Source organism: Corapipo altera, unplaced genomic scaffold, assembly GCF_003945725.1.
Source record: "Corapipo altera isolate COAL_440 unplaced genomic scaffold, ASM394572v1 1b, whole genome shotgun sequence".
Taxonomy (NCBI): domain Eukaryota; kingdom Metazoa; phylum Chordata; class Aves; order Passeriformes; family Pipridae; genus Corapipo; species Corapipo altera.
In genome coordinates this window covers 8,754,667-8,782,064 of record NW_020884881.1, presented here as the reverse complement: position 1 = coordinate 8,782,064, position 27,398 = coordinate 8,754,667, and the positions used below count along the sequence as shown (strand labels likewise).

The 27,398-nt window shown below is 40.9% G+C and overlaps 2 protein-coding genes and 1 long non-coding RNA gene across 4 annotated transcripts in view; 1 reads left to right on the top strand and 2 right to left on the bottom strand.

The window, feature by feature from the left end:
* Nucleotides 1-2,254: 2,254 nt before the first annotated feature.
* Nucleotides 2,255-6,470, bottom strand: LOC113945629. Of its 2 annotated transcripts, none has more exons than XR_003527140.1 (2): nucleotides 6,291-6,470; nucleotides 2,255-2,590 (listed from the first exon to the last, which is right to left on the bottom strand). It is a non-coding gene; the product is annotated as an uncharacterized LOC113945629 (long non-coding RNA). The 2 variants fall into 2 exon arrangements; XR_003527141.1 differs by having other exon boundaries at nucleotides 6,305-6,470.
* On the top strand, nucleotides 6,470-21,162 carry DLD (dihydrolipoamide dehydrogenase). Its single transcript, XM_027640021.1, has 14 exons — nucleotides 6,470-6,599; nucleotides 7,469-7,544; nucleotides 8,328-8,407; nucleotides 10,984-11,052; nucleotides 13,417-13,486; nucleotides 13,852-13,952; nucleotides 14,287-14,430; nucleotides 14,596-14,697; nucleotides 15,834-16,024; nucleotides 17,387-17,557; nucleotides 17,947-18,136; nucleotides 18,509-18,646; nucleotides 19,915-20,004; nucleotides 20,154-21,162. The coding sequence occupies exons 1-14, from the start codon at nucleotides 6,561-6,563 to the stop codon at nucleotides 20,217-20,219; spliced, it is 1,527 nt and encodes a 508-aa protein (XP_027495822.1). The 5' UTR covers nucleotides 6,470-6,560; the 3' UTR covers nucleotides 20,220-21,162.
* A 2,244-nt stretch (nucleotides 21,163-23,406) lies between these two features.
* LAMB1 (laminin subunit beta 1) overlaps nucleotides 23,407-27,398 on the bottom strand; it is a 41,416-nt gene continuing 37,424 nt past the window's right edge. Inside the window, exons 30-33 of the mRNA XM_027639998.1 lie at nucleotides 27,204-27,345; nucleotides 26,171-26,347; nucleotides 24,741-24,900; nucleotides 23,407-23,857 (exon numbers count right to left, since the gene is read on the bottom strand). Of these exons, the coding sequence (XP_027495799.1) occupies nucleotides 23,721-23,857; nucleotides 24,741-24,900; nucleotides 26,171-26,347; nucleotides 27,204-27,345 (616 nt within the window). The 3' untranslated portion in view covers nucleotides 23,407-23,720. The remainder of the gene's footprint in view (nucleotides 23,858-24,740; nucleotides 24,901-26,170; nucleotides 26,348-27,203; nucleotides 27,346-27,398) is intronic.

Sequence of the window (27,398 nt, the reverse complement as noted above, 5' to 3'; positions counted from 1 at the left end):
ATATCTCTTGAAGTATATCTGTGAGTAAATTTCCTGTTTGACAGAGCTTTCGGAATAAGAGAAAATTAAATACTGCACAGTCACTGCATTTTTAATGGCTTTGTTTGAGGACAACAGTGAGATTTTAATTAACATGAAAACTTTTATGAAAACTTTCCACTTCAGTTTAGATTTGCATGTTTTCCAACAATAGTAGAACAAAATGATTTTGTAAGTGTTTAAGAAATACAGAATATTTGCAATTTTGGGTTTGATTTTTATTGCAAACCTGAAACTGTAACTGGAAGCTTAAAACAAATGAAACTGGGGGGCTTTTTTGTTTTACATGTGAAAATTAACTGGCACTTTATGATCAGCTCTGGTATGAATGCTTATTAAGAAGTTTAAATGGGCAACAATAAATTAAGCGCAGAAAAAGGAAAACAACAATCATACATAACCCTAATTCTCATTGCAAAGACCTTGAATTATAGGCATTGCACAATTTTATCCTGCAGTGAATCATTTTTTTGCATAACCTACTAGAAATAACACAGAGTTTTTCCCATGAACAAACCAGGACTTCATATATTGCATTGGCCTCATTCATAATCTCTTTTCTAATTAGGTCACAGATTTTAAGAAGTGTAATGTGCAGGAAACAGAATTTTACAAGGTACACCAAGTTACTGATATGCAAAGCCACTCACTGCTATTGCAAAATAAATGATATCCAGAAAGAAGTTAGATGGAAGGAAGTTGAAGGGAAGGACGTCAGACATAGAGCTCCCACTGTCTTTCTGCAGTGCAGACTTGATAAGTTAAGCAAACTAATGACTAAAGGGAGATTCATCCCTGCCTCCCTTGAGGGGCAGCAGCGCAGTCGTATCCCAGGAACGCCGAGGAGGACCCAGTTGAACAGCCCGAAATGCCCAAGCAGCACCCAACATTCCTCAGGCCTACGGAGGCCTTCCTTCATAAATGGGGTGACCTTTTTTCTCATCAGCTTTGACTGTATCAAAGTTTGATGTTTAACATAGATCACCAAGGCCCCTCTCTGCTCAGCATATGGAAGAGAGTGCTAAATTGGAGGAAAATCCTTGACACCCACCTTGGGACAGGATGAATAACCCTCTCAATGAATAACCCTTGCCAGACTTTCTGCATCTCCCACAGGAGCCCAGAAGACTGGCTTTCTATTAAACCTGTTAAACCAGATGTCCGACCAAGACAGCTGCAATGGGATGAGATGAGTCCTGTGTTGATTGCTCACTTTCCCTGTAAAATAAAAGGAGACGCAGGAATCCTTGAAGGCCCCAAGGAAGATTGTCTTGGCCTTGGTGCGTGCGTATAGGACAGGCAGGCTAGGTAGATAGGATCTTCTGGGTGCTTATTTTCAAAGACAGCTTACCACCCAGGGAATTTAGATACTTGCTTTAGGAGGATGGCTTCTCTAGGTGCCTAACATTTAAATGCAAAGAAGTGTCACTCCCTCAGGTGAGGCAGCTGGATTCTACCTCACTCACAAGCTACTGCCAGGGGCAGGGTGCTAGGTGTTTAACCATGGTATGTGGCAAGGTCTTAGGTATGCAATGTTTCGGCTTGGACCAGTGCCCTTTTCTGCAGTCACCATGTGATAAGAGACAATCCAAATGGATCCTGCCACTACCACTGGCTCTGGCACCCTTTATTGGGTCTGAGACTCCTTTTTATCTTCCCTTTGGCTCAAAAATGCTTCAACCTCCCCAACCCCTGCTTGCCTACGTGTGCTCCTTCAGAGCTCCAACTAGCAGAGGAATGTCCTGAACGCTTAACTCTCCTGCTAGCATCTGGAAGCCACAGATCTTTTTAAAATATCTATCGAACAAAGTACATACCAAGTCTCCTGATACGCTTTGTCCTGCCTTTACAATGAATATGAGATATGCTGCTATTTTGCATCTGGCCCAGTTTCTTTTCATCATCCTTCCTATTTATTTCAGACTGCTCACACTTGTTGCAGAACCTCAAACAGAGGTCACGGACTTGCAGTAGCTTTCTCTGCACTTCTCTTCTTGCTTTACCGCCAGAGTGATAGGAAGCTTTCCTAAGCAGAGCAGTAAGCTGAGTCTGGAAAGCAATACAGTACCCTGCTTTGGCAGGGTATGTAAGGATGCAAAACAAAATGCCACCCCTGTCTCTGGATATACTTTGTCCTGCCATGGTGCCCCATCTGCAAATGTGTTTTGTTAATTACAGCTTCATAAGGTGCAAAACACTCATGGCCACCATCCAATCCTTGGATGGAGTGTGGTAGATATTTTAATTTTGTTTTCTCAAGTCAGATCCAGTATATCTAGATTGATAATATTGATGTGTACAAATAAACACGTGTGAATAGGTATATATGTAAAAATCCAATTTGTAATGCAAGAAAATATTCAGTATTCCAAAGAAATAGAATGCTCTGCTTCTCTCTCTAACACATCCTTGCAGCTCTGTTAGTCTATGCAGCCATGTTGCCCTCTGCTGACTTCAGCCTGTGCTGGCAGCCTTCCTCTGGCTCCAAGTCAGAGCTGACTCTTGTTCTCAGGGCAGATAACCGGGAGACTTCATGAGGCAGTTTCTTTCCCTAAAGAGAATCACAGAATGGTTGAGCTTAGAAGGTATCTGATCCAACCCTTTGCTCGAGCAGGGATGCCTAGAGCCAGTGTCCCAGCACTGTTTCTGGATGGCTTTTGAGTATCTCCAAGGAGGGAGATCCCACAACCTCTTGGGGCAACCCATGCCAGTGCTCAGTCACACTCACAGTAAAATGTTTCCTGATATTTGGAGGGAACCTCTTGTGTTTCACTCTCTGCCCATTGTCTCTGGTCCTGTCACTGGGCACCAATGAGAAGAGCCTGGCTCCACCCTCTCTGCACCCTCCCTTCAGGTATCTGCATACACTGATGAGATTCCCCTGAGCTTCTCTTCTCCAGGCTGAACAGTCCCAGCTCACTCAGACTTTCTTCAGAGGAGAGATGCTCCAGCCCATCTCTGTGGCTCTTTGCTAGGCTCTCTTCAGTATGTCTGTGTCTCTCCCGTACTGGAGAGCCCAGAACTAGACCCAGCACCTCAGCTGTGTCTCCCCAGCGTTGAGCAGAGAGAAAGGATCACCTCCTTCCTCCTGCTGGCAAGACTCCTCCTCACACAGCTGGGATCCTGGATCCTGCAGTGGCAAGGGGACATTTCATGAGTACTCACGGATGCAATAAAAAGTTGCAGTGTACCCAGGTACCGTAACCACAGTGTTCATGAAAGGAGTGGCGCAACCAAAGAAAGGTGAGATAGTCATGCCAGGAGCAAGAGAACAAAAAGTACTCAGGTGTTCGTGGTTTACAAGTACCACAGCCCTTCAGTCAAACCACCGGTCTTTATTACCACATGATCTTTATTACTAAGATACATAAAACCTCGAAAAAGTATTTTACAGTCTCTGAACTTCAGCAGAGTTTCCTGGAAAGTTCAGAACATTGGTCCCAGCCACCATGACCCCAAAGGACAGGCGCATAATGGGCAAGGCTGTTCAGGTGACTGTCAGGGCTGAGGTGAATGGGATGGAGGGGTCTAGCCCTGTGTTCCCCCTGTGCCCCTTTGCCTTCCGCTGAGACACACTTTGATGCCTCCTGCATTACCCCACATTTCCTATACTCTTTTTCTACTCCTGGGTGCTGTACCAATCACCACACAGTCAGTCTTCCCTTCAGTGGCCACAGTAATCAGCAGCATTTTCTCTAAATTGTGCAGCACAAACCCACAGCTGAGCCCTCCACCAGCACACAGGGTGTGCAAAGAGCTGCTGCATCTCTGCAGAGATTGCCCCATGGGGCTTTCCAGCATCTCTGCTGGGGCTTCAGCTTTGCTTTTGGAGGGAGACTGAGATGGGCAGCTGTGCTCTCTGCCCTGTCCTGTTCTTGTACTGGCTGCCCAGACATTGCTCTCTTAGCCAGATATGACATGTCCGAAGTATGTCCTTCAGAGGCTTCAGTCATTTCTTGTTGCAGAACATGGTCTTGTTCACTGCTAGCAATAATGACCTGCTTATGGCATTCAGATTTATATCTGAAAAAAAAAGTAATTTCCTTAAAAATACTCATGCACTGCCAGTGCAGAGGGGAGAGCTCCAGTACCCCAATGTGTATCTGCACTGGGAGAATCAAAACATGTTGGCTTAGTACTTTTAGCAAGGTACAGCTGGAGCATTTTTGGGTTTTATTCTGTTTGGTTAGTGAGGATGGGAGGAAACGATGGGGACTTGATCCTTGCAAGCATTGAGGACTCTGGGATGCTTTTTCATCAGGCAGTTTAAGAATTAGGGGTTTAAATGTAAAAATATTGGGCACATACAGTCTCCAGTGTTCCTGGAGGGGCAATCAGAGAAATCCTTATGTAGAAAGACAGAAGAGGGATTCCAGCTATTGAAAATGGCCTTTCATTTTTCCCTGGCTGTGTGGGAAATAGCAGAACACTGCCATCTGATGGAAATACTGATTTTATGAAAGAAATTAGAAAGTATATCTAGAAAACTTGAGAACTTTTTTCCACAAAAAAATATTTTCAATTTCAGGCAAGATAGGGAATCAATATTATGATCTATGTTGCATATTACTTACCTAAAGCCACGTTTAGGAGTTTTTAGCATAAATTGAACAGAATATTTTCCATATTCTAAACTATGGGGAATTTGGTATAGAAGGAAAATGGTCTTGGACCATTGCTTTCTTCCCACAAGCAATGAAGGATTTAAGTTTTCAAACACCAATGTGCTGAAGTACAACTAACAAAGGATTGCAGAGTGTGCAATCTATTATTCTAGAAGAAAATATATATTCTGGAAAAATATAAATAGCATTAAATTAAACTGTGTTAATTATAAAAATGTCTCATTATTCTAGTTCATGTTTTCCTGATTAAATAAATTGAGAGCAATTATTCCAAGCCACTTGAAAGTCTTTCCAAAATTAAATATCCTAGATTTTATATTTTTGAATATTTTAAAAGTTGAATTTATGTGCATTTCACTGTAAATTAGATGGGAGAGGTTTCCTTCCAAAACATGTAGTTTCCCTTTCTCTGCCTGTGCCCAGGTGCTTTTCTAATGCAGTCAATGTGGGTCTGGGGGCTGCTTTGCTCATCCCAACGTTCCCTTTGGTGCCAGGTGGGGCCATGAGTTCCCAAGTACCAGCACAGGTTGAGGGTTGACCTGCTAGACTAACTCTGCTGAGAAGGACCTTGGTGGATGACAAGTTGACTAAGAGCTGGCAGTGTGCCCTTGCAGCCAGGAAGGTCAATAGTATTCTGGGGTGCATTGGGAAGCAGGTTGAGGAAGGTTTATGCTCCCTCTCCACTTGTCCAGAGTGAGGCCACATCTGGAGTACTGTGTCCAATTTTGGGCTCCTCAACACAAGAAAGACATGGAGCTACTGGAGAGGGTCCAGTGGAGAGCCAAAGATTAGGGTACTGGAGCATCTCTTAGGAGGAGAGACTGAAGGATCTAGGCCTGTTTAGTCTGGAGAAGAGAAGACTGAGAGGTGATCTCATCAACACATATAAATGGCAAGCTGAATATGAGCCAGCAGTGCCCTGGCAGCCAGGAGGGCCAACCATGTCCTGGAGGGCATCAGGTGCAGCGTCGCCAGCCGTCAAAGGAGGTGATTGTCCCACTCTGCTCTGCAGTGGTGTGGCCTCACCTTGAGTTTTGGTCACCTCAATATAAAAAAGACATTAAGCTATTATAGAATGTCCAAAGGAGGGCCAAAACAGTGGTGAAGGGTCTGGAGGCAAAGTCTTACGAGGAGCGGTTGCGGTTTGTTTAGCTTGGAAGAGACTGAGGGGAGGCCTTATAGCAACTACAACTTCCTCACAAGGGGAAGCGGAGGGGTAAGTGCTGATCGCTTCACCCTTGTGACCAGAGACAGAATTTGAGGACACAACAGCAAAATCAGTCAGGGGAGGTTTAGGTTGGATATCAGGAAAAAGTTTTTCTCCCAGAAGGTATTTGGGCACTGGAACAGGCTCCCCAGGGAAGTGGTCACAGCACCAAGCCTGTCTGACTTCAAGAAGCATTTGGACAATGTTTTCAGGTACATGGTGTGATTCTTGGAGTGTCCTGTGCAGGGCCAGGAATTGTACTCAAGGATCCTAATGGGTCCTTTCCAACGCTGCATATTCTATGAGTCTATAAATATCTCAAAGGTGGGTGCCAAAAAGATGGTGCCAGGCTCTTTTCAGCGGTGCCCGGAGACAGCACGAGGAGCAACGGCCATAAACTGAAACCCAAGAAGTTTCACCTCAGCATGGAGACCTTTTTTACGCCGAGGGTGGGAGAGCACTGGAACAGGATGGTCGCGGATTGCCCCTCTCTGGAAACACTCCAAAGCCCCCTGTCTCCCCGCCCCGAGTGTCCCTGACTCGCGGGGGTTGGCACAGGACGAACCCCACAGCTCCGCCCACACCTGACGGCTCCGCGCTCCGCCGGGCCCCGCCCCCTCCCGCCCGCCACTGCGCCTGCGCCTGCGCGCGTCCGCGGAGTCCTTGAGGGCCGGGGCGGTACCGCAGTCATGCAGCGCTGGGGCCGCGTCTCCTGCGCGCTCGCTCGGGTACGGCGGCGGCGGCGGGGCGGCCGGGGAGAGGCAGGGGACGGGGTCGTGCCGGGCAGCTCTGGCCTGGGGTTTGCTCGACCCCCTCACCCCGCCGGGAGCGGGCGGGAGGGCGGGCGGGCGGAGCCGCAGCGGGTGCGGGCCTTGTCCGCGCTCCCCTCCCTGCTCTGCTGTCGCTCCCCTCGCAGCTCGGCCGGACGAAGAGGACGCGGCGGCCGCGGGCTCCTCACGGTCCCTGGGCACAGGGAGCAGCCTCTCCGCTGCCGTGTGTTTGCCAGTGCTCGGTGCCCGGCCCGCAGAGGCCGCGGCGGCTGCGGAAAGCGCCGCTGTCAGGGGGGGCGATCCCCGGCCCTTGGGCTGCGGGACCGGGGGCTTCGCAAATGCTTCCAGGGACATCCTCTGCTCCAGTTACAGGGTGATCCGCCCTTGAGATGCTTGTAGCAGCTGTTCTGTGCTGTCCCGTTACCTTCTTGTAAAGGATAAAAAACCTTGCCCACCGGAACCTCCTCTGGGATGTTCGTAGGAAGTGGCTGCAGGGATGGTTACGGAACAACGAGACTCAAACTCCTGTAGATGTCTAATTTATGTCGTTAAGTGTTTTGAGAGCCCTGTGTGAAGGGTTGAAAGTTTGTGTGGATAGAGGCAGCCTTAGGCGAGGCTGACCTGAGAGGAGTTGCGGTGGCAGGCTGAGGTGGCAGAGCAACTTCTACCTCTTGTTCCAGTCGGTGCCTGTTGCGTCTCTTTATTCGTGCTGTTCCTGTTTTGGTCAACTGGTGACAGTAATTGTGTTCGCTTGTGTGTAGCTCAGAGCTTATTTTTCCTCAAAGGTAAACATCAGCTTTTAGAACTAAGTTTGTTTCCCTTTCTAGAGAAGCCGTTTTGATCGAGTTCATCATGGTCTCCAGGGAATTTGTGCAGTGTCACAAAGATCCTATGCTGATCAAGGTAATTAATTGTCAAAACTTTTTTTTTTTACAGAACCAACCCAAACTCCCTACAAAAAACAAAGCATTACTTCAAACTCAGAAATCAGTCTTTCGGGTGACAGTGGAGTTGATGTCATTGTGGAGATTTGGATGAAAATAGTGGTTTATTTGCATTACTTAATGTCAAGCTAAACCTGTAAATAGAAGTTGAGCTTTATCATCACTGTTTGTATCTTATATAATATTCCAAAGGAGATTGTGGTTACAAGATATGAACTAGGTACAAAGTTCATAGCTTCTGCTGCTTTATAATCAATAGAAGTTACATAGATACCTATTGCAGCCATATATTCCCCTTTATAAACTGATTTTGTGGTGTTCAGTAATCACTTATCTTTTGCTCTAAACATTAGTAGAAGCTGTGCTGGAAAAATGTGTAATAAACTACTGAGACATCTAGGGTTAAGTTCTTAAAGGATTTGTAGCAAGAGGGATGAGGAATTCAGTTTCTTCATGTCATTTTACATTATTTTCCATGTGAAATTTAAGACTGGTTGTTTTTACTGTGGAATCAATACCTCCACACAACCTTTCCCTTTGTCCAGAAAGTTACTTTCAGGTATGAGATGTAACTTCCTTGTCTAAACCAAGTTTATGAACTTGCATAATTTTTAATATTTTCCTATTTTGCTTTTTAACCCCAAATTTCAAACGTGAGTTATTTCAGAAATTAAAAAGTGGTGTTCCTGCAGTAGATTTTTAGTTGCTGAAACAAAAGTAACTGGAATGTTCTCTGTTTCAGTTGATGCCGATGTCACGGTTATCGGCTCTGGTCCTGGAGGGTATGTTGCTGCTATCAAAGCAGCTCAGCTTGGGTTTAAGGTAAGATGAGACCTCACTCCGATAGCAAAATAGTCACCCAGGTGAAGGGTGTTTGCGTGATACTGAAATTCTTCTGTTGCATCTTGGGCCACCAGATACTGTTGACATCTTTCGTTAATCTTTTGTTACCTTGCTTACCCAGCTTGTACAGAATTTGAAATGGAGATGTGATGGGATTACTGTCTATAGCCCTCCTACTGACAGAGCTGCTCAGGACAGCTTGCTTTTGATTGGAAGTGATAATTGAGGTGGGCTTATAGTCCTGTGAAGGAGAAGTTGGGAAAGCAATGATAGGAAGGAATTTTTCTCTCAACAAAGTAAAAAACAAAGACAAGACAATGACTGACAAAAAGACCACTGGAAAACTCCCGAAGAACAGACTGAGTGAGCTCAAAAGGGGGAAAAGCCACATACAACTGATAGGCTTTTTGAATGTGGGTAGAGGAATTCCATTTCCATGTGAGAATTTTAGAGGCAAAAATATGTATGTAGAAATACTGCAGTATCTTATTTACGTTTGTTTGTGTTCATGTCCGCTTGTTGTCTTTGAGTGCCTTTTGGAAGAGGCAGCTTGTGTCTGTGTACTAATGATATGTCATTGTTATTGTGAGAGTTATATGTGCATAATGCATTCTACATATTTCTAAACTTAACAAAAATCCAGAGTATGACTTCAACAGGATATGTTTTTGTCTTCATTCCTTAACATGAGACCAACTGACTCTCTTAGCACTGCATTATTCTTCTCTTAATTATTTGGAAATCTGAGAAGGCAGTGCTAGCAGTCTTGAACATGTTTCTGCTGGCTGATATGTCACAGTGTTTCTGAATTATGAAGAATAGACTTCATGATCACAATGAGCTGGTTTGACCAGCTGGTAAGGACAGGAACTGCTGCTGATGAATGGAGCTCCATTCCTGGAACAGGGCCTCAGACAGCATGTAGTCTTCATCTTTCAGTATTTTCAGAACTTGGCTGTACAAGGCCCTGAGCCACCTGATATGTCATAGAATCACAGAGTGGTTTGGGATGGAAGAGACCTTAAAGATCCTCTAATTCCAACCCCCCTCCCATGGGCAGGGACACCTTCCACTAGACCACATTACTCAGGGCCCCGTCCAGCCCAGCCTTGAACACTTCCAGGAGGCAACCACAGCTTCTCTGGGCAACCTGTTCCAGTGCCTCACCTCCCTCACAGTTAAGAATATCTTCCTGATAGCTAATCTCAATCTACCTACCTTCATCTTAAGGCCACTTCTGTCCTTCCATGCCCTTGTGAAAAGCCCCTCCCCAGCCTTCTTGTTAGCCCCCTTTAGGTACTGGAAGGCTGATTTAAGGTCTGTCTGGAGCCTTCTCCAGGCTGAAAAACCCCATCTCTCTCAGCCTGTCTTCATAGGAGAGGTGCTCCAGCCCTGTGATCAACTTAATGGCCTCCCCTGGACTCAATCCAACAGGTCCACATCTGTCTTGTGTGGGCCCCAGAGCTGGACACAACACTCCCAGTGGGGTCTCATGAGAGCAGAGGGGGAGAGTCACTTCCCTTGATGTCTTTGGTGTTGACTGTGTTTGGAGCTGAAGGTTTGACTAGAAGGCCACCAGAGGAGGTACCTACAAACTGAACTGGTCTTAAATTCTGAGTGTTGTCCCTCAGTGGTCAATAGTCTCACAACTGTGTATCTTTGGGTATCTTTAAGCCTTCTAATGTATAATGTATCAAAATATAAATATATGAGTTTCCATTAAGTTTTATATGTCTGTGACCTAGTGCAGATAACTGACTCGTCTTTATCCATGTCTGTGAATTTTTTTTGGTCATAATAAATACTTTTGCTTTGAGGTGTATGTTGTTACTGAGCTATTAATAGTTGAGAAAAAAGGTGCTCCATGCTATGGGTTTTAATTAAGATTAAGGCCTTCAGCCACATAAATTCACCTTTGATTATTCAAAAGATGTTTTTGTGGCTGGCTATATGCCAGCTTTTCTTGGAACAAGGCTGTCCTTGAGTCCTTCAAATCTGTGATTAACAATAGGATACCACACAAGGAGGTTAAAAAGTGCCCTGGATTCTGTTTTTCATCATAGCAAAATTATTACTTCATGAGATTTTACTCTGTGCTGGTTCACTTATCTGTTGTTTGCTTGGTTTTATGCATCTTTTGCAAGATTTACATTTTTTGCTTTTTGCAGGTTTTTTTCTGTACTTGTAAGGAGAACGTTTGTCATAGAACTGAGTGTTGTATTTATTTGAGGCAACTTTGTAGATTTTTGAAGTAGGATAGCACTTAAACTTGTATAAAAGGGTGAATGGTGCAGTGGGGAACGTGGCTGTCTTCTAGTGGAGAATTTTGTGACAAAGAACTATTTCATGGGGTTTAAGTTAGGAAAAAAATGAGGGAAGGAAAATCTGAGCTGCAAAATAAATTTAGCAATTAAATTAATGAGAAATTTGCAGAGATAGGATTACTAGATAATTGCCTGATCTCTGTCATTAATTCTAAATTGTGATATATCCTATAAGGAAATGGTAGCACAGTATTGCTAAAAGTTCTTTTTTCCCCTGTTCTTTTCCCTCAGACCGTGTGTGTAGAAAAAAATGCAACATTAGGTGGAACCTGTTTGAATGTTGGATGTATTCCATCCAAGGTAAGTGTACATAGTTTGGCATAACTGCATTAAAACCAGCAGACATTGTATGCATCACTTGGAAGAAGATTAAGGAGTTTCTAAAGACAGACATACGTTATTTAAAAATCAAAATTTTAAAATAAATGAGCTGAGGATACAAATAAACCTAAGGAACAAAAAGGGTTAAAATTTTATTTACTATTTCTATTACTCAGTAGAAATGTTTTATTTGCAAAGTTGTGGTCCTTCCCAGATGGGAGAGAGGACATGTATGAAAATCAGAGGTACATACAGATATATCTCCTCACTCTGAGGTATGGAGTCTCTGTTGTAACCAGTAATGACTGTTGTTTCAGACCATTATCTCTTGTTTTCTACCTGAACTGTTTCAGATGGTTGTACCTCTTACACCATGATCTCCTCCTATCAGTTTCTTAAAAATAAACCTGTAGCTTTGTCTAAAATGATGTTCTTGTGTTAAAGGAATGCTGAACTGTGTCACTAGATGAAGAGAAAGTAAATCTAAATTATAGATTTTTTTGGGGTCTGTTTGACTGCACCAAGCTTGGAAGAGACCTGTCTTTCTCCATTGACTGTAGCAAGAGCCTAGTTAATTAGCTCTTGAAATATTCATCTAAACTATATCAGTATTGTCACCAGCCCCAAAGATGGCCTGGAGGGTGGGGCTGGTGGTGTTTCTGTCAGGTAGTGCAGGTGGGGAAAGGGTGAGTACAAGGCATGCACTCTGAAAGAAAGGAGAAGGAAGAAGTAGTTCAGAAGAACCTAATATTTGACATTGTCAATGCAGTTTTAAGTAATTTCAGACCTAGGCCCTTGTAAGAATAGTGCTGTTGCTGGTGAAAGGAGTCTGCCTCAATTGCACCCAGCAGGTGAAGGAAGACACTGGTAATGTCAGGTTTGTAATGGCTGTAGTGAAAACCATAATATTCTTAACAAGATCTCTCCTAACTGTGTTGCTATTTCTAATCTGTTTGCTCAAGAGGTTCTGTTAGCATGGGAAGAGAAAATACAATATAAATACCAAGTTCATTTAAATTATATATTAATTTTTCTAAAGATTTTAATAATAGTTCTAATGAAGCTCATAACAGCGTGGTATACAGAGGCACCATTCAAAAATTTCAGTCTACACAATGTTACCTTGAAAGTTTGGAACTCTGCCAGGATCTGTTTGACTTCTTGAGTCCCTTTTTGTTTTTCATCTGTAGAAGTTCTTACAAAAATATTACTGAACCCATGGTTAAACTTGAATGCTATCCAGAATTTGTTTCAATGGCAATAAACTTCTTAAGAAATGGATATGTAGGCTGCATACACTTAGGCAGTAACAGATTATTCAAATATTTCTTTCTGGAAAGCCACCCAAAATAATACATTGGGCATGGATTTTTTTCTTTCTAGTTGCTGAGGTCTTAAGTAATGGCTGTATCTTTAAGTAATGTAGATGTTACAGGTTTGGGGTGGTGACAGTTCGTGAAATGGAGACATTAATTTTTAAGACAGTTGATAAGACCTAGTCATAAAAATGGAATGATCTTTTTTTGACAGTATTAGTTTTACTCAAGCGTATCTATATAGGGCAAGTGTCTCAAAATGTCCTTTTAATCCTTTAATGTGCCTGCTTTAGATTTCAGTCTGTGCAGACTTGCACTGCTGACCTTCTTGCGAAGATACTGATAGTTTCATCTTAGGGATGGCTATAGGGAAAGAATCAGTTTGCTTAGTAAGATCCTCCCCTAACTATATTGTTATTTCTAATCAAAATACAATAATTAAGGTTCTGCATTTCGAGCTGCTGATTTATAGCCATCCTTATAAAAACTGTGCTGATTTTATCTGTGAATTCTGGAAACCCATGTACCTGAGCTAGCTCCTAGCAATCCAGCTTCAGCTCAACTAGCTATGCAATTTTAGTAACTTAAGCACAACAACTGAAAATTGAGCTCACATGTGTCTACACAGGCAAAAATCTTAACAGGCGTTTCAGTGTAGATTTTCCTCATCCAGGTTTTCTGTATCTTCTCTTTGGCAGTCAGAATCATCTTGCTTTTGCTCTACTTTTTTTGATCCCTATGGAGTAATTATCAGTTTCTCTGGTTGAAATGTGCAGAAAGGATAGGTGTGGATTTAACCATTTTCTATTTCTGTGTTAACTATGTAACTTTATAAAACACTCAGGAAGAGTTCCTGTGTACAAGTTTGGTGTTTGAAGTACACCTTTTTTAATGCGTACATCAGACTTTTTCTTAATAGTGAGAATGTTTTGCACATAATATCAGATTTTTGTTTTCTGATAATATAATAAATAACTCATTCTTGTGAATGTATGTCCCAGTTCACATTTTTATGTGTCTTTTTTAGGCCTTGCTGAACAACTCACATCTGTATCACTTGGCCCATGGAAAAGATTTTGCTAATAGAGGAATTGAAAGTGAGTGTGAAGAACAACTGTCGGTGACTGTTAATATAAATGGTTTCCATCAACAAACAAATTTAATCTTTCAAATCTGACTGCTGTGGTTTTCTGGTCAGAAAACTTTTTAGACTTTATAAATAATATCCTTTATCTGTCATTTGGAGGCTTAGGGACATGTGTTTGCTCCTCGAACCCTGAATAGATAAGTTATATTTGCAAAATGTAATACTGATTTTTAACATAGGTGTTGTTAAGTGTAACCCTTAGCATTTAGTAGGGCCATTCAACACTTCAGAGCTGTTAATTGTGTTGAGCTTAGGTCCTTTAAGATTAAAACACAGCAATGCATGATGTGGTTTTTTTTTTTTTTTCAACCTTAGTTTCAGGAATCCGTTTGAATTTAGAGAAGATGATGGAACAGAAGAGTAGTGCAGTGAAGGCGTTAACAGGTGGAATTGCTCATTTATTTAAACAAAACAAGGTTAGTTTGGATTATAAACTAAGATATATCCATTTTTCTGATCTAAATTTCTTGCTTTTTACGCTTCCATATTGCCACATAAATTTATTTGAGTGGCTGACTCGACAAGGGCAGAATTTGAATGCTTCTCTTCTAGAAAACTTTGAAATGATCAGTTCCTTCATTCTTAATCTACTTAAAAGAATAATATACAATTACTTTGTGATTTGTACCAGATAGTGATGTAAAGATACGTGTTAGCAGCCCCTCTAAACATTAGTGAGGTTTGGATGAAATGGAGCCAAACTTACATAAGGAATTTGAATCTGACCTTACTGTGTTCTCATTGCTGAAGGTTGTACATGTATCTGGGTTTGGAAAAATAACTGGCAAAAACCAAGTCACTGCAACTAAAGAAGATGGCAGCACACAGGTTATCAATACAAAGAACATACTTATAGCCACAGGCTCAGAAGTTGCTCCCTTCCCTGGAATTACTGTACGTATTTGAAACGTTAAATGTACTTTTTTCCAATGTCTTATAGCCACACAATTTAATGTGTACAATTTTTTGCATCTGACTGCACCTCACCTTCTGTGTGTTTTCTATATAACGTGTAAAAGAGATTGTAAAACCTCCATTTGTGCATGTCTTTGTCATCAGATTGATGAAGATAATATCGTGTCATCCACTGGTGCGCTGTCGCTGAAAAAAGTTCCTGAAAAGATGGTTGTCATTGGTGCAGGAGTCATTGGTGTGGAACTGGTGAGAGTATATTTAAACTACTTGATCTTAAATTTATAAAGGAACAGGGCGTTACTTTTTGTTGTATTTGACAATGTTGCTGTGATTTAACAGTGGAGTGGGTTGTAATGAATCTGCTCAGACTTCAGAGCCTGCTAGCTCCTTTTTTTACCCGAAAAGCTGGGGTAAGTGTTTGTGGGATTAGTACTTCTGCAGCTGGTTAGATAGACAGAGATGAGAGGGGAACATATAGGACCTCACATGTTTATTTTTCTTTTTTGGGAAGGCGGGGGTGTGGGGAGATGGTGTTTAACTTTTGCTGAGGTTTATACCTGCTCTATGTATAGATGAGACAACTCTATTTTAAGGGAAGTTCGCTTTAACTCAGGATGAATTGTTGTGTTTAGGAGTTAATCCCAAGAAATTTTGAATGTGATGTGATTGATAAAATACGTCCAATCAAAGGAGTGGAGACTTTGTGGTTCATCTTGGTCTGAGTCCTTTTGCCTCGTACATACACAGTTCAAAAAGAATTTATATTTGCTAGTCTTGCAACTGCTTGAAACTTTGCACATCTGCTTAGCCTGCTGACCATTAAGCAGGGAAGGAGAAAGCAAAGTGAAATTCTGTGTTGGATGGGTATAGGTGACTGCAGATAAGTAGGGTTTATGTGGGTTTTGTTGGAGAGGCCGATGATTGTGGTTATGGTTATATGGTTAAATACATACAGAAGCAGCAGTGGTTCCATTTTACTGCATAAAATTTCCCTAATGTGCTTTGTTTTGATTAATTTCTAGTGCTATTACACCACAAGTTAATTCCCTTTGGGTTTTGCTTTCAAAATCTTTGATTTTGAATTTCTTCTATACCTATAATGTAAAACATACATGAGTTACACTTAGTTATTTTGTTAGCTATTTCTTTAAAAGCCTAATTCACTAAATTCAATCATTGAAGTTTTGGGTATGCAAATACTTTTTTTTTTTTTTTGGTGGAAAGGCTGGAAATGTTACACTGTAACATTTGTAGAAACTGATCAGTGCTGTTATGTGTTGTCCTACTTTTAAAAAGTTTACAGTCTGTGGTAAGTATTAGAGTAAAAGTGTCTGAAGTTTGCTTTTTAAAAAGTCTCTTTACCTGTGTTGTTGTGACTGCAGGGGTCAGTTTGGCAGCGCCTTGGTGCTGATGTCACGGCAGTTGAGTTCATGGGCCATGTTGGTGGAATGGGAATTGACATGGAGATCTCTAAAAATTTCCAACGTATTCTTCAAAAGCAGGGATTTAAGTTTAAACTGAACACCAAAGTTACTGGTGCTACCAAGAGACCAGATGGAAAAATCGATGTAGCGTAAGTGTTTAACATAAAACTGGGGGAATGCCATATATATCTTTCCTCCCAATACATCAAACCTGCTTAAAAATACAGTCTGATATTGTTTTTTAAACAGGAAAAAAATGCATTTAGAATGAAACCTAATTCTTCAGTAACATTTAATTTTTATCCTTTATTGTAGTTTACAGAGCTCATAATTTTGGATTTATTGAGTCCTAGGTTGCTTATGCAGGAGAAGATCCATTGACTTGAGTTGCAGGTGTGATGGGATAAAACCAGTGTTGTTATAATGAGATCACTAACAAAAATAGAACTCTGAATTGTTCTTTTCATGAAAGATATTTGCTTCTGGTATATTTAGCATAAATATGATTGTTCATACAGTCATTTTCAAGCCATTAATTCTTGGCTGCTTACTGGAAGGGTCATTTTGTCTATGCCTCCTCTTGTGTCAAAGTAAGTGTGGCAGAGATTTTATTGCTCTTGAGCAGAAATAAATGAAACTACTCAGTGTTATTGTAATGATCACACTCAAGCCCTTTGAAGTTTTATAGATGAATAGTTAGTATAGAAACACATAAAGCCTATTTGCTTTGTAAAAGTTGGTGTTAACATATTCTCTATGCAGAGATTTTGGTTTAACAAAATGCTTAATGTTACTTAATGAAAGTAAACTTAATTGTTTCTTCACTGAAATCTTTAGATGGTGACTTGTATTTGCTGTATCACCATAGCTAGGGAGATCTGTCCCCCACTGTAAAGGTCCAGAGTTTGGGCTTCTTTACATGCCATGCTGATGCTGGTTGGATCTCTCACATAGTCTGTTTCTACATTTAGAGTTTTATTTTGTTTCAGGGCTATGGTTTTGAAACACACTTCCTGCTTATCTTCACTTACCATGCTTTGGTTCTTGCACTCTGAGAGCACATGAACTGATCTTGTTCTGAGTGTAGTTAAACACAAGATGCACTTGAGGGGGTGCATGTGATGCAGGGCAGCTGCTGATAAGTGTTTGGTACTCAGGCCTAAAGAAAGCTCAGAATACATGGCCCTACCCCACCTCAAAATAAAAGTGCTTTGGATGCCAAGTACTTTGGATGCCAATTGTTTTGCTGTATGGGTCATGCTACTTGCTAGTGAAAATTTACCCTAAATTTATGTAACAGTTGTTAAGAAATGTAGTAAGAGGTGTTGTCCCTTCCTCTCTCTTCTGCTCCTGAAGTCTTGCCAGGAGGAAGCATGGGGCAGGCTGAATGCAAATGCTTTGGGTGTCACATCCAGCCAGCAGGTCACCACCTGGGTCATAGCAGTTACTAGTCAGAGAGAGGCAATGCTGCAAGTTTACAGCTTAGTGGTTTTCTCCTTATTTTTCTGTAGTGTTGAAGCTGCTGCTGGTGGCAAGGCAGAAGTAATAACTTGTGATGTGCTCCTAGTTTGCATCGGTAGACGTCCTTTTACAAAAAATCTAGGTCTTGAGGATCTTGGAATTGAACTTGATAAGAGGGGGAGAATCCCAGTCAATAACAGATTCCAAACCAAAATTCCAAAGTAAGTAAGACTAATTTTTTTCTTACTCTTTTTTTTTTAAGCAGAACACTTATATTTAAAGTTTAACCTACTAAAGTACTTTATATTTTTAATGGCAGAATATATATTTATTTTCTGAGGGGAAAACTCAAGATATATGTTTTATTTCAGGAACTAAAAAATTTTATTCAGCCTTTGAAATTTTGTGACTTAGAAATCACTGTGTATTTCATGTCTCTAAGTACCTCCTGAAGTGTGTTCCTTCTGTGAAAACTGCAAAAATGTAGTATTTTAATCTATTTTGATTAGAGTTTTCAGTAACTTGTTTCAAACAGACTGTTATATAAGGTAGCCTAGGTGTGCTAGGATGTTTTTAAACAGTGTCTTATTCTGTTTCATTGGTCTGATAGCATCTATGCTATTGGTGATGTAGTTGCTGGACCTATGCTGGCCCACAAAGCTGAGGATGAAGGCATTCTTTGTGTAGAAGGCATGGCTGGGGGAGCAGTTCACATTGACTACAACTGTGTTCCCTCTGTGATATACACTCACCCTGAGGTGGCCTGGGTTGGCAAATCAGAAGAACAGCTGAAAGAAGAGGTACCTTTTGTTTTTTTCAGACAAAAACTGTTTTTCCACCTTGGGTGTTGTTTCACTGTCTAGTAGTTTCTCTAGCTATTTTATCCAGAATTTCTGCATCTGAATTTATTGCTTAGGGTATGATTCCTTTCTGCATGCCACTCTCCCAAGAATCACAGTTTTAGTGACTTCCATTCTGTGACATTAATATTGTTCATTTGCAAATTAATCTTTAATAACCCCTTATGCCACTTTTGGTGGTTGTTCTTATACATTGCTCTGTGTGTCTCCTGTGTTTTATTTCTGTATTACTTCCGTTCACGTACTTAGCAAATTTTCTGTCTGGTTACATTGTTCTTGTTGGTCATTAACTCAAGGACATCTGTTTTGTAGGGTGTAGAATACAAAATTGGGAAATTTCCATTTGCTGCAAACAGTAGAGCAAAGACAAATGCTGACACAGATGGCATGGTGAAGATACTTAGTCAAAAATCAACAGACAGGATGTTGGGTGCTCACATTTTAGGCTCAGTAAGTATTGGACATTGTGTTGTCTTGGCCTTATTTAGTGTTGCACAGTTTCAGACTAGTGGTTGAGTTAGGAGAAGCAGTGTTTGTTTCTCTGACCAATTTTGTGGAGTGGGGTTTTTTGGTGTGTTGGTTTTGGGTTTTTTTTGGTGGTGGTGGGTTGTTTTGTTTTTTGGTTGGTTGGTTTGGGGTTTTGGGTGTTTTTCTGTTTTGTTTTGTTTGAGTTTTTTTAATGAATACTGCCAAACACCTGAGAGAACAGCAGAAATTACTTACTCAAGTTTTGGAAGTTGAGGGAGCTGAAAAAGCTGTGGCTTTCTTGTTGGTGTTTTCTTTTTTCCCCTCTCTCTGACTTCAGACATCAGCAAAGCTGGTATCCTTATCTTGCAGTCACCAGCTCTGGAGTCGTAACTTATGGAACTTTGCATAAAAAAACCTTTGGGATATTCCCTGTCTGGGAAAAGTATTTCCCTCCCCTCCCCCTTCCCCAGTTAGAGCCTAATCTCTCTCCATTTCATTTCTTAGCCTTAAATATTTTTTTTTTGTAAGAGCTATGCAGAAACACTTCCGTACATCTTTGTGTACAGCTTTCTTTAAGGGAAACACTAAAACTGGTCTCAATAAAACATTATGCCAGTTATTTTCTCTTGCAGTTCCAGTAATTTAGAAATCAACATGACTTAAAGGAAGCACAACTTAAGTCTGACTCACCAATAAATATGATTTTCTTCATTGGGAAAGGGCTGGGGAAAAAATCTTATGATTGTGGATCTAAGTGCTAAAAATGTAACAGGAGAGTTCACTGTTTTTGACTCCTCAAAGAAATGTTACCCAAGTAAATATGCATACATACAACAAATACAAAGGAGGGTGCAGATGTAGTAACATGCTCTTGCTTACCTAGTTATCTGTTTCAGTTTCCGGGGGGACATTGAAGTTTTGGGTACACTTCAGCAATGAGGTACACTGTAGTTTTGAGAATGTTTATATTATCTATAGTGGAAAAATGCCCAGCTTTTGTACAGCTCTCAGCAATGACAGAAAAAATACCCTCATTAAGAATTATATTTAGTTTTAAACTAGGTTTGAGTACAGTCACCAAAAAGATTAAGTACTTAAAACTTACATTAGAGCACAGCTGAAGTGCTAGTTAAAATACACAACTTTTCTTTTTTAGCAAAAAATGCTTATTTACAAGCTGTTACTGATTCAGGAGAACCTGGAAAACTGCATAAGGATTTGTGCTCATTGCAAGTACTATTAAATTACAGGGTGCTGGTGAAATGGTCAATGAAGCTGCCCTTGCTATGGAATATGGAGCATCATGTGAAGATGTAGCCAGAGTTTGCCATGCCCATCCAGTAAGTCTTTCCTGAAGTGACTGTTGAGCACCAGTACCCAGACATGCTGTTATTACATGTACCTATTAATGACTTGTCTCAAATCTTCGTTTGTGAAGCCTGGCCATGATGATTAATGACTTGTAATTTTTTGTGTTTGCTCTCTACAGACAGTGTCAGAAGCCTTCAGGGAAGCAAACCTAGCAGCGTCCTTTGGCAAAGCTATCAACTTCTAAAATGGAAGAGCAGATCTTTGTACATGTATAATACATCTCTGAAAACGGACTGTGGGCCCTTATGGAAGGTTGAGTCTGAGGATTTTAGGACCGAAATAAGTGAATCTCTTAATTTTAAACATCAAATATTTAAACAAGTAGAGTTTGGAACAAGTGGAATTATCCAGTCTCTGTAAACTAAATACTTAAAATTACATGTTTATTTACATAATGAATGTTGCAGAAAAGCAGCCTGACAGAACTCACTTTTTCAAACCAAATATTTTGCTGCTGCATGGGATTATCAGGTGTGCTGGTCAGAACTCTGGGTAACTGTCCAGCATACCTTATGTTTTCTTATTTGAAGTAGTGATACAATAAACCAGTTTGAATGCTGGCACTTGTAATGCCACTGGCACTTAAAATGCCACTGTCACTTCCGCACAAAAATGTGGTTCCTTCTGGAAGGATTAACTTTAGTATTTAACCTACTTGCTATATATGAGTACCAAAACTTGTTTTGAGCTAGTAGTGTTAGGATGTTGGGAGAAGAGGGGCTCATATAGGTCAATTAAAATTATATTGACTTTTTAAAGAGAAAATTACTTTTGTGTGTGATTCTCCAGACGTCATGTTTTCATATTGAAAACTCAAAGGGGAAAAATCGAGTGCTGATTGAGAAATGAAGGATTGAAGACAAATTCATCATACTGCAACCTAATCTTTTTTGTTCTTAAAGCATCCACTGTCCAACTCTCTTAAACTTGAAATGCTAAAACTGGGTAGTGAAGCAGCACTTCCTTTGAAGTGCTGTGATGTGAGGGTATTCTGCACCTTCCACACATAAGGGCTGCAGTGTCAGCTCTCCACACAATTAGGACATACATTCTTCTCTTCTGTTTTCTATTTTGTTCTCTCTTTCTGTCTCTTCTGTAGCAAGAGAGTTTAATAAATATTTGACATGACTGGAGGGTCTTCTTCGGTTTTGTTTGCTGATTGTATCCTATTAGTGTCTAGGTTGTTAAATGTGAAGAAACTCACAAACAAATGGCATTTTGGAAGATCCTAAATGTCTATAGGGAACATGCTCAATTCCAGTAGCTCATTTTAAAGTTTTCCAGGGTGCCACTTCTTTTTTTGTTAGGCTCTTCTGCCTTGAAGAAAACCTTAATATCTGCTGATATTGTGCATGTCCTTTTTAATTATGCCAGTGGAATGAGAAGTGTACCTTCAGAAAATGGTGCAACAGCTACTTGGTTTTATGTATAGACAAGATAGTTACATCTTTCTACCTTTCTTTATAGCTTCTTATTCAAGTATTGATCCATTATCTGGAGTGATGGAAATGTATGCCAGCATTACCATTTTGTTAAGATACCAGTTCATCAACTAAACACTAGTGATACTCTTCTTTGTTGTGGTAATTTTTTTCAATGTAGATGGGGTTAAACCGTGACAGCTCACTAAGCTGATCACCTCTGATTCATGGATATGCTGGGTTAGTGAGTTAATGTGGATCTGTTTTCAGGTGGCAGTAGGAAGCTTCTGAAGGGAAAGCAAAGGTGAGACAACAGTGAGGGAAGAAAAGCTTGATTCTTCCAATAGATCTTGGCATTTCAGAATCACTTCTACCTGCTACAGGTAGATGTTAAGTGTTAATCATGTGCTTTGCAACTTCTTCTAGAAGCCCTGCTCTTTCAGAAAGAGCTTTGTGGCCACTCCCTCCACCTCCCTGAATACTTGTAGCAGTCTTACTGCAGTTCATACCTGAGGTTCACCAGTTACAAATCCTTGTATCTCATTTTGTTCATGTTAAATGAAGTTTGGAAAGTCATGGAAACTTTTAATCAAGAATACTGCTAAGACTACACTGAAGACTATATTTTTCCAGACACTTAAAAATAAAATTCAAGGCCTTAAAATTTGTTAGTTACTTCTCTCACTGTCATTCTCATTCTAGTTAAGTGTACAAAGAGTGTTTGTAAAAGTAAGAGGGTCTACTGAGCCACCTCTCAGTGGTCTGATGGCTGTTAAAACCTGAGTGTTGCAAAGTTGGCAAACTTTTCAACAGCTGCTAAGTGTACTGGCAGTGAACTCCTGTATGATGCTGGTATGGTAATCAATTCCTATAATGGTTTTTTTTGTTGTAGCATTTGTAACCGATGAAGCTTAGGGGTAATAATTTATTTAAACATCAGTTTGCTTAGTAAGTGATGTATCTTTCCATAGTTGTCCTGGCTTTCAGTGCTGTTTAGTGAAGGTTAGGTAAAGTGCCAGTCAAAGTATGTACAAAGATACAATCCTCGGGTCAGAGTTAGCAGTCAGGATGTGCACATTGCACTTTTTGGAGCTGCTCTGTGTAGCTGATGGATGTTGTAAATCAGTTTGTGCCATGCTGTGTGTTTGTCTGAAGGTGCATTGTTGTAAAGATCACTTTGAGATTAAGTATGGTGAACCGGATGCTACTCTTGCACTTCTTAAAAAGTCTTACTACTTGTGTTAAGTACAGGCTGTTCTTAGAGATCTGTCTGCATACAGATTCTTCACTGGTTCACGCTAAGTGCCCTGTGAACTTCTGTAGTTTCTTTCCAGACAGGATTAATATTCCAGGCTTGGTTTGTCACATAAATTTGGTGCATTCACCCCTTCAGTACTGACCTCTTCGGGACCCCTGGTGGTCTCGTGGTTAGGATGCAGCACTCTCACCGCTGCAGCCCAGGTTCGATTCCCGGTCAGGGAAACTCCCCCGGGCAGATGGAGCTCGTCAGCCCTGTAAGGCCATCCATCTAAGAGAAGGTCACTCTAAACAAACCTGCATCCTGAGGACCTCGCTGCCACTGTCCAAGCTCGCTCGGCCCCGGCAGATGAACCTTAGGATTAAAGGGTGGGCTCAGCTCAGCACACACTGTGTCTCACCTAAAAAAATCCACTGTGCAGCCTCGAAGGGTAAAGACCTTTCCCAAATCTTCATTGGCAAAGACTGGCCATACATACTGACCTCTTCAGTTTCCACTTCACATATCACGTGTTCCTTAATCAGTGACATGAAACTACTGTTAAGCCTAAACAGATATCATGCAGAGGGGAAATAATCCTTTCTGAGTACTGTGCTGTAAAACTAGCTAACCACACATGGATGATATTTCTTCATATACTGGTAATTTGGTCTAAGTCACCATCCTATATTTCACAGTAATAGGAGCCCTTATTTAGAATTACATAGTTCAAGCCAGTATTTTATTAGATCTCTAACCAGTTTAAAAACAAGACTTGCTAAAGATTTAACTGATGTACCATTGCAGCTACTGAAAATAGGAAGGAACTTAATGAGTCATACTAGGTACATACAGAGATACAAAAGTACTGTTTATTTTCAACATCAAAAAGTTATTTGTCTTTGGTTCTGTGACTTTAAAGTCAATATAAAACCTATTCACCTTATCAGGTCTGAGTGTAATGTCAAAAAGAACTAGTATAATACTTGTAAAACCCATCCTGAACACAAGCATTTCCCACTCCCATTTATAAGCAAGTGCTATAAACAGCAACTTTTTGGCTGATTGTCTGTAAGAGGGAGCGAACTGTCTCTTCCAGCTCCACCAGCTGCTTTGCTTTGTCTTCTAGAACTTTTTGATTGTTTTCATATGTATTTTCCAGATCTGTAAGCAAAGGAAAGGAAAAACCATCTTAATTTGGGGTGTTTTAATGCAGTGACATGTAAATTGCTATAGTTATGGATAAAGTACTATTCATATTTATTGTGCAAGATAATCTCATTGGGGGGGAGGGGGAAGGCAAAGGCTGGAATGGCACCTTTTTGTTTCCTTAACATTGGGATGTAAAGCAACAAGGAAGTTATTTTCCAGAGGTGGAAATTCAAAAGTATACTTTGATTCATGGTGAAAATAATTGTCATTCTTTGCTTTATGGTGGCTTTTACAGAACAGTGGTATGTTTTGGCTTCTGGTGATTAAGACTATTCAGCACTGAATAGTCACTGAAACTGTGCAGGAATAGCTAAGAGGGGAAGAATGAGTTCCTGGCCTGGCAAAACCAGAAGGAAAACCTAGTTCCCCTCCCTGGTAGCATCCCAGGGCAGATGGCCTCCTCCTGTTTCACTCAACCTTAATTGTTAACAGTAAATGTTAAATTAATCTGTAAACAGGAACTCGTGTCCTGATTAGCTTTTGTTTTAACAGCTTTCCAGGATGGGGGGGGCAGTACAGTTTTATGATGGGAGTCTTGCTTGAACAGGTTAGTCGTCATCCTAAGCACAGTAGTTACCTTCCTTCCCTGTAGTGGTTTCTGGGAGCAGTGATGGGTGCCATACCATAAGTTTGTGTCTCACCTATAAGTTTCAGCTTCTTTTATAGAAATCTCTGATTCAAAAAACTGTATTGTGTCCATAAAAATAAGGAAAGCAGATCAAGCCTCAGTAACAATTAAGTTCCTTTCCCCCCTCCCGCTTCTGATGAATACAATAACAGTGTGAAATCGCTTCATGTGCTTAGGTGCCGCCTTACCTCCTCAGAACAGCCTTACCTTTGAGCAGCTGGAGTTTGCTGTTTGCTTGAGCCAGCAAGGCTTTAGCTTCATCTTGCAACATGCCTGCTTTCCTCCTGGCATCGGCCGACTCCTCAGTCTTCTTGGCAATGAGTTCTTCCACGGTTCTGTACTTGCCGCTCAGCTCCGTGTTGAGGACCTGTTCCAAATTCAAACACAAGATGGAGCTCATGCGACAGCCAATACAGCCGGAGTTGGCATTTCCTCCCTCTACCCTTACTAATCTGGGTGGAAGGAGAGACTAGGCTGTTAGCTCAGTTAACAAAAGCAGGAACAGTTTCAGGGTATTTCCTGCTTACTATTCAAAACTTTAAGGGCTGGGGTGAAGACTCATAAGTTGCTCTTTTGCAGATCTGTGGCTGTTTTATAGCTTCAGTACTGTCACTTGGCAGGGATTTATGGGATTAATTTACACAGTTCTGTAACTAATTAGTTACACACTTCTGTAACTAATGTACACCTGGAAAGCTACACATGGTAAGGAACTGGCACTGTTTTGGATTGAATGCTTGCATTTGGGGAGGAATACTCTTGTTACCCTTTCAGTAATGAGACAGCTGACTAGTTTGTGCAGGTGAAGGTGCTGGAGAAGTCACAAGGTTGGTTTCTCAGCTGTGCTTTTCTCTGTGGGGTTAATGATTGAATTCCATTGGACTTCTCAATCTTAAGCAAGTTAACGAGCTGCAGCAGTACTACTGGAAGTATCTCACATTTACTTGACAGCATCTGAGATATTACTTAGTGTTTGGATACTGTTGCTTGATGGATAATACAGCTCTCCTGGCAGAAAATGTCTCTCTGGAGACTGATGGGCTAACTACAGACAAGAGATGGGAGTAATGAAACTTCCTTTGGCAAACTGGTCAATTGTTTTGTTAATGAGCATTCTTTTGCTATTACAAAGGTGTTTAGCAGATATTGGGAGCAATGGCACCTGGTCAGAGAAAAAATCTTGCATCTCTGATATTTAAAAATTACTTTGGTTTTATAAGGTCATGATTTTTCTTGTTGCTTGATTCCATGTATGCCAAATTCTGGGTTGCTTGTCCTGAAGCTATTATTGTCATAGCACCATAAATACTCTATACAAGTGAAAAAAAGAAATTACCAGTTCTCCTGTGGCAGATAGTAAAGCTGAGGGCCAGAAACATATCTGTGAAAGGCTGACAGTGTGACAGGTTTCCTGCAGCTATTTTGGAACCTGAAAACTTCCCAATACTTCTCTCTCTGTATTTGGACCCAAAGTAAAAAGCAGCTATCTTGGATAAATGTGTAGATGTTGGGATTTTTTTTACCTCCAGTACACGACCAATAAATGTGATGGATCATATGTATTCACTGATGTTCTTTTAGGCAAAGCTAAAGGAACATTCCTGGCATTCCCTTAGCATCTTTCCTGAGCTTCTCACCTCTTTAACTTCTTCAGCATTTTGTTTTGCAGTAATAATTTTGTCTTCTATGTTGTCCACATTCTCTGAATTTGTAGCAGCTTTTTGCTTAAGGTCTTCAACACTCCTCTCTAGTTCAAACAGACGTAAGGTAGCATTGTTCAGTGTTTCTGCAGATGCTGCATTTTCAGATTCAATCTAATAAAAAGAAGGATGAGAATTACACTTTCAAAAGACACCGGATATACTACTAAACTTTCTGGATATACTCTGCTCAACTAATTAGTTTATGTCCATAGATCTGATTTAAAAAACCCAGTTGTTTCAGTTTTGCTAAAAATGGCCAATCACAGTCAGGGTGAAAAAGCCCACTGCTTGAAAACAGTACATATGGGGCTGTTATGGTTAAAACTATTTGATGGTTAAAAAGTATTTGATTGCATTATACATGCAAGAGTTGCCTAATCTGCTGAGAAAACTTCAGACGTTTGACTTCAGCCTGTGATAATGGACTTGTGAAGCTTCTAAACCGGCCAAGCTTCATGGGTATAGATAGCAGTATGGTGTCCTGAGGGCCTTCAGATGAAATTTGAAAATACTTTATCTGACAAGATTACAGCACTTGCCCCTTCAATCCAGCATTTGTTTATTTTAGTCTGACGCTGCAGTGGTGGATGACACTTTGCACGGCTACACCAATACCTGACCAGTGTGGCTTGCCTTAGTGTTAGAAGGCTACAATCCTGCTCATTTTACTTGGATCGTGCAGGATATGGGGTGAGAAAAGCCTTTTGATTTTTGGTTCAGTTTGGTTTGGGGTTTTTTTGTGGTTGGTTGTTGTTGTCTGATGGTTTTTTTGTGAGCAAATAGTCCCCTAGCATTTGTCATACTCACTCAAAAGTTGATGTGAAGGCAGGAATGGTTTAGATCCATTTTAAGTGCAGTTTTTGCTTTGCAGTACCCGAGAGCCTTCCCTAGGCAGGCTAACATCAGTTTCCAAGTATGAGACTTGGTGCTGTTTCTATATCATAAGAAATAGTCATAAAAAACTCACTGAGGTCAGCAGGTCTTGAGTTCCTTTAATATCTTCATCAGCTTGTTTGATGGCTTTTTCAGCTGCGTTTTGAGCTTTTTCAGCTTCTTCCAGTGCTGCTTTCACCATGTCTGCAGTGACTTTAACATCTGTCGCACCTTTGCTGTGGAGCAAGAAAGACTCTGTTAATGCTAAAAATGCTTTTACTTTGGAACT